We start from the raw sequence: 5,865 nt of genomic DNA on the forward strand, positions 1-5,865 counted from the left end.
ACTTAGGACAATTCTTTTCCAATGCCCTTTCTCACGACAAAAGGCACATTCATCTTTGGCGGGTCTCCCTTTGGACTTACCCTTCTACCAGGTTTGCTGCTGTGTGAACGACCTCTTACTGTTAAGACTTTTGCAGTTGTATCTCTGTGATCTCTTTTATCTTTCTTTCGAGTCTCAGATCTATACAACGCACTACAGACTGCATCAAATGTGATTGAATCTTTCCCATGAAGCAATGTGGTGGTAAGATGATCATATTCATCAGGAAGGGAATTCAATAACAATAATGCCTTGTCTTCATCTTCAAATTTCTCATCCAAATTTAGCAAGTCTGCTAAAATTTTATTGAATGAGTTCACATGGTCATTCATCGACATACCGGGTGCATACGTGAACCGAAAAAGTTTCTTTTTCATATAAAGCCTATTTTCAAGACTTTTCGTTAGAAACTTTTCTTCCAATGTATCCTACAGCTTCTTCGCTGATGTCTCCCTCATGACGGAGTACTTCTGCTCTTTGGCCAAACATAGGCGGATTGTACCACACGCCTGTCTATTGATCTTGGCCCACTCCTTGTCATCCATCTTGTCAAGTTTTTCTTCAAGGGCTATATCCAGCTCTTGCTGACATAAGACATCCAGGATCTCACACTGCCACATACCAAAATTATTGGTACCGTCAAATTTCTCTACTTCAAATTTTGCATTTGTCACAGTAGTCCTTGCTGATAACGATGCTGCTGCCATTTTTCTCCTCAATCCCAACTATTGTATACGTGAACAGTACCGTATACGTGAATAGTGCCGTATATGTGAATAGTACCGTATACGTGAATAGTACCGTAAACGGTCGTATTCCCCAAGTACGAACCTGGCTCTGATACCAATTGTTGCGCGGAAGCGTGTGAAAGAGTAAAATTATTGTACTGAAAAATCACACTAAGTTCAATTCCCAGGAAAGAGAGGTGGATCACGAGGATCGCTTACATACCAGATCTTTCCTAGCCAGAATATCCCTCTATCGTAATTTAATAGCACAATAAATCACTACAATGACACTTGCAAAATATGCAGAACAAAAAATAAAGAACACTAGAATTTTAACGAGGTTCAGCAAATTTTGCCTATGTCCTCGGGCACTACCAAATATATTTCACTCCAAAAATACAAGTGAAAGTTTACAAATAGGGAGAGAGAACAATTGCCTTAAGTAGAGAATGGCAAGTGTGGGATGAAGAAAGTAAGAAATGGTTAGGCCTATTTATAGTTGAGGTTCAAGGATCAACTTGCAATGTCCCTATACAATTAGGGACCAAAATTGCAATTATCCCATGCCAACTTTTAACCCAACTTGCCAACCAATTTTACTTTCTACTTTCGGTGCCCATTCTTTTTTACTTTTCAAACAATGGGTGGGTTCCAATATATATTATCTCTACCCTATAATTTAGTTGTGAAGGGTCCTAGTGTGTTTGTTGCTTATAGGGAATTTTCATCTTTCTGGAACAGATCATTTAATTTTTCTTTTTCCCCCTTTCCCCCCATGATTAAGGAGCAATGGTAGGATACTATTCAGTTGGTTTATATAATATTGCAGTATTTTTAAGGACTTTGATGTCTGTTTAATATAGATTTTGCTGTCAGTTATTTATATATTGAAAATTTGCCCCTTTTTTTTTGTCTTTTCCTATTTCTTAATTGTTGGCAATTAAGGTTCTAATGGGATTGTTTTATTTCAGGTCAAGCATATTCGACGCCAAAGCCGGGATAGGGTTGAGCAATTCATTCATGAAGCTTGTTTCATGGTACGAGAATGAGTGGGGTTACAGGTATGTTTTCATCTCTCTCACACCCGGACAGCCACCTTTTCGTCAATGCCGACGATCACCACTGAAATGCATATTTGAGAATTCATCTTGTCTGAATTATTTTTCTTAAAATTATATTACAGCAATCGAGTAGTCAACCTAATACAGCACATGGAACTGGTAGGATCAACACCCAAGTAAATTATTTAGCAAGGTATGCTATTGAAACTGAGCGACGCTGCTGCAATTTTAGTGTGCGCAATGGTTTTCTTGTTTGGATTGCTTGTCCATGTAATGAGTTGGGCATCCCATACCGCATGCTATTCTAAAATAATGGAATGAAACCTTACGACAGTGTTTGGTGCTGAAAGTACGAGCGTTATCTTTGTAAAAATAAAAAAAGAAAATGTTATCCGGTTTCTTATATTTAAAAATTAATGCATGATTCGGTTTCATTGTTCAATTATTTGGTATGGTGATATCTATGGTTGTGGGTGATACTTGAAGGTCCTACATTTAGGTTTAAATTTTGCTTGGTACTCGTTAAAGGTATATTGTTTTATGCATTTGAAATGGATGAATAAATCTCTGGAAGAAATACACTGGAAACCACTAAAGGAAAAGCAAGGAAAGCAGCTTAATTTCCAGAGACACGCCAGCCAACAATACTGACGACAATTTGTAGCAAAGAACAGTACAGCATGATATGATTGTATTGGAAGAAAGAGCGGCTAATGGATGCCCAATAACTATTATAATAGCAGTGAATTTCTCGGAATTGCTTACACAGATAGCATTCTCGCAAAGTGGAACTAACTTTTGTACCAATTCCATTCAGCATGTTTATGAAACTCCCCTCATCTCGCGAAAAGCCATTGATAATGTCAGCAGAACGAAGGTATCCGACATCTTCTGGTTGCTTCATCAGGCAACTCATGAAGCATACATAAGCAGTGAAATGTTTGGATTCATCCGTGAAGCATTGCTCCACAGCAACACAGTTCACCAGGATAGCGTTGGTGAAATCATCAATGGCGAGGGGCGGGATTTTAAGAGCTAAAGGCGGTATTTGAAATTTTTTGAAATCTATCTCCAGGAGGCTTTTCGCTGTCCTTTGTCTTACTGATATCCCTGCAGTCCGTAGATGTTTTACGCTTTGAATCGGGTGCATCGGACGATCGTGCTTGCTTAGATGTGAATCTTCATCTAAGTTAGTTGCTGGAAGGAGACTCCGGCGGAATAAGTCTAGTAAATGCTTGGGCTTTCGAACCTGGGCTTTCACCATTTCTGGAGATTTGCAGAAAGCTTGACTCAGAAACCTTAAGGCAAGATAAGACAAAGAGCGGATCGGGGGGCCAACCGTGGACAATTCGAACAAGATCTCAAGAACGAAAAAGGGTAACTGATTCTCCAGTTTCAGCAGATCCGCAATCAAAGTTTGGACGGACGATGGGGGTGGCGGCGTGAAATCCTTACCCTCTTCATAAAGAAGGAAGAGCTCCACCATGAAAGAACCATCGAGCAACATCATTTTAACAAGCTGATGATCATCAGCAGGCTTATCAACCTCCTCAGAGTAGCATCTTTTTATTTGATCTATTGAATTCATCAATCTCTCATAGTAGAACTGCCAATTTCTTTTTGTCCGAGTAAGAAACTCGTCAAGAAGATCCCACTTATGTTTTTCAAAGGGAAGAAAAGGGTGCGTGCGATGGCGACAAGGGCCGAAGGATGTTAACTGTGGCCATCGGATCTCGTCATGGACTTTGATAAGGGAATCGGGAAAAGGACAGATGGTGTGAGGTTCGGGATGAGACCTTCGCTGCCTGGACTTCAGCAATTTCTCCTCCATTGAAGCCATAGTGCGTTGCTGTACAATATCATTATTAGGGCTTTGCAGATCCATCGCCATCGCCGGCTAGCCGGTGGCTCTTGATTAGAAAATTACTGGGAAGCTGCACTGAGGATTGAGGTTGATATCGGAATTGTAAGTCCAAGTCTTTATCGATTTTTTCTGGAAATAATGTTGATCATTTAGAAAGAAAAAAAAAAAGCTACGGCGACCGCAAAAGTCCACTTCCAAAAAGTAATAAAAAAGACTACTGGCAATTTGTGCAGAAGGACAAAATTTTAGCTGTCGTTTCTGATTTTTTATTTACTTTTCGGTTTTCCATTAAAGATTACTCTCTTTCAGCTCCGATTATTGTTGATATTGTTTGGACCAGGCTTCACAGCATTTTTGGTTCCATAAACAAGGAAGAAAAAAACTGGATTTAAAATTAAAAGTGTATTTCAGTTAACTTATTTTTGTTTAGAATGAACATTTTAAACTTCTCACTACAATTTTTTTACATGAATGACGAACGCTTTAAATTAATAAATCACATTTTTTACACTATTTTTAAAAGAAAAATTATTTTCTTTATACACTATTTTTTAAAAGAAAAATTATTTAAGTACTTGTCAACGGCAACAATAATGGGAAAACTTTATTTTTCATTACATTTGGGATTTCAAATATTCTTTTTAACCAAAAATTTAAAGCTAAAATTCAGGTCATTTTAACTTTTTTTGTATATCTTATTTATATTAAATATTTAATAGTTATATAAAAAATTAGATTAACTTATATTTCATGTATACATTATATTAAATTATTTAAATATCATTTATTATTATATTTAAGTTTTAAAATATTTTATGTATCATTAATTTTACAAATAATTTTTATTAATTGCTTGAAAGGCATTTAAAATTTATACTTCACGTATCATTATATTAAATTATTCATATATCATATAACTTAACTAATTTGTATCTTTCTACTATCATATTAAAAAAAGACATTTTAATCTTCAACCACAATGGAGAACACAAAAAATTAACAAATCATATTTTTTTACACTACTTTTTTACCACATTTTCAAAAGCATTTTTCAAGTGCAACATTAATGGAGAAGTAGCCTAAAGACTAATGGTGTAAAGGTCATGCTATGAAAGTATAAATTTATTACTAATTTATTGATCAACTGGTAACTTTTGAAAATGAATGATAAAATTATAAAATTACTAATAATTAATGACAAATTGTAAATTTATTTTCCCCCACATTTGTTGTCTTAGCAAAGAGTCTAACTTTTTTGAATCTAGGTGACCAAATTATAAATTTATTAATAATTAAGTCACTCTAATTATTATTTTTTAGATAAATAATTCCCATCCAAAAATTAAAAGTTGTGAACTGAATTACAAAGACAAACCATAAACTATTAAAATAATGTGTTATAAGAATTCAACTAGTTAGAGTAGAGGAGTGCATTATATCAATTAAACAGATTAAATCAAGGAATTCAAATTAAATAAACTGAAATAACTGATTTTATTCGGTTTGATTATTGGTTTTGTATATTCAAGTCGAGTAAATCGATTGAACATTAAATTCAACCCAATGCCTATACCCAACGTAATATTCAAGTACATAATACCTAATTACCCATGTATAAACTAACCCAAATGTAAAATAACTCTAACAAATTTTCAATTCAATTAATTAATTAAATCTAAATATAAAACAACCTAAAGTTTCGCTTTTCTTTACGGAGTTTTGGGTTCAAATTCACAATTTACCTGTGGGTTTTATGTCTGAAGAAATGACACATCAATTGGGTGATTTCATTGGAGAATTTGTGGAATATTATGCTGCTTCAGTAACTAGGGGAGTTAAAAAGTTCATGTGAATTAGAGTCAAGTTGGTTGTTCGGAGACCTTTGAAAAGGAATAAGAGAATAGCCATTGACCAAAACCATTCGACTTACGCTTTATTTCAATATGATAAAAAAAACACTTTTCTACTTTATTTGTAGGAAACTTGGGCATGGTGAAGGATTCTGTCCAGTTAAACTGCTATTAGAATCACAAGGGTAGCCTTTGGTTGGGATTTATCGGTTAGAGTGCCCCCAAAGAGGGCACCAGTAAAGGTTAATAAGTGGTTGAGAGATGACAACCTAATAACTAAATCAATAGAATTGGATATGGAGGGCGACATTGAGGAAAGGAGT

The 5,865-nt window shown here is 35.2% G+C and overlaps 2 protein-coding genes across 3 annotated transcripts in view; one reads left to right on the forward strand and one right to left on the reverse strand.

Moving 5' to 3' along the window:
• The window catches only part of LOC107895144 (glyceraldehyde-3-phosphate dehydrogenase GAPCP2, chloroplastic), a 14,778-nt gene extending 12,508 nt beyond the window's left edge, over window positions 1–2,270 (forward strand). For both annotated transcript variants that reach the window (XM_041085192.1, XM_041085193.1), the window contains 2 exons: window positions 1,739–1,828; window positions 1,951–2,270. In XM_041085192.1, the coding sequence (XP_040941126.1) occupies window positions 1,739–1,828; window positions 1,951–2,008 (148 nt within the window). In that variant the 3' untranslated portion in view covers window positions 2,009–2,270. The remainder of the gene's footprint in view (window positions 1–1,738; window positions 1,829–1,950) is intronic.
• Window positions 2,271–2,420: 150 nt separating this feature from the next.
• LOC107894361 (UPF0481 protein At3g47200-like) lies at window positions 2,421–3,719 on the reverse strand. Its single transcript, XM_016819643.2, has one exon. It carries the CDS (start codon window positions 3,717–3,719, stop codon window positions 2,445–2,447), a length of 1,275 nt encoding a protein of 424 aa, XP_016675132.2. The 3' UTR covers window positions 2,421–2,444.
• Between the last annotated feature and the right edge of the window lie 2,146 nt (window positions 3,720–5,865).

The sequence above is a fragment of the Gossypium hirsutum genome, chromosome A13 (genome assembly GCF_007990345.1).
Source record: "Gossypium hirsutum isolate 1008001.06 chromosome A13, Gossypium_hirsutum_v2.1, whole genome shotgun sequence".
NCBI classification, from domain to species: domain Eukaryota; kingdom Viridiplantae; phylum Streptophyta; class Magnoliopsida; order Malvales; family Malvaceae; genus Gossypium; species Gossypium hirsutum.

Coding starts and splice junctions, on each gene's coding strand:
- LOC107894361 (XM_016819643.2), bottom strand. CDS start 3,719: ATGGCGATGGATCTGCAAAGCCCTAATAATGATATTGTACAGCAACGC.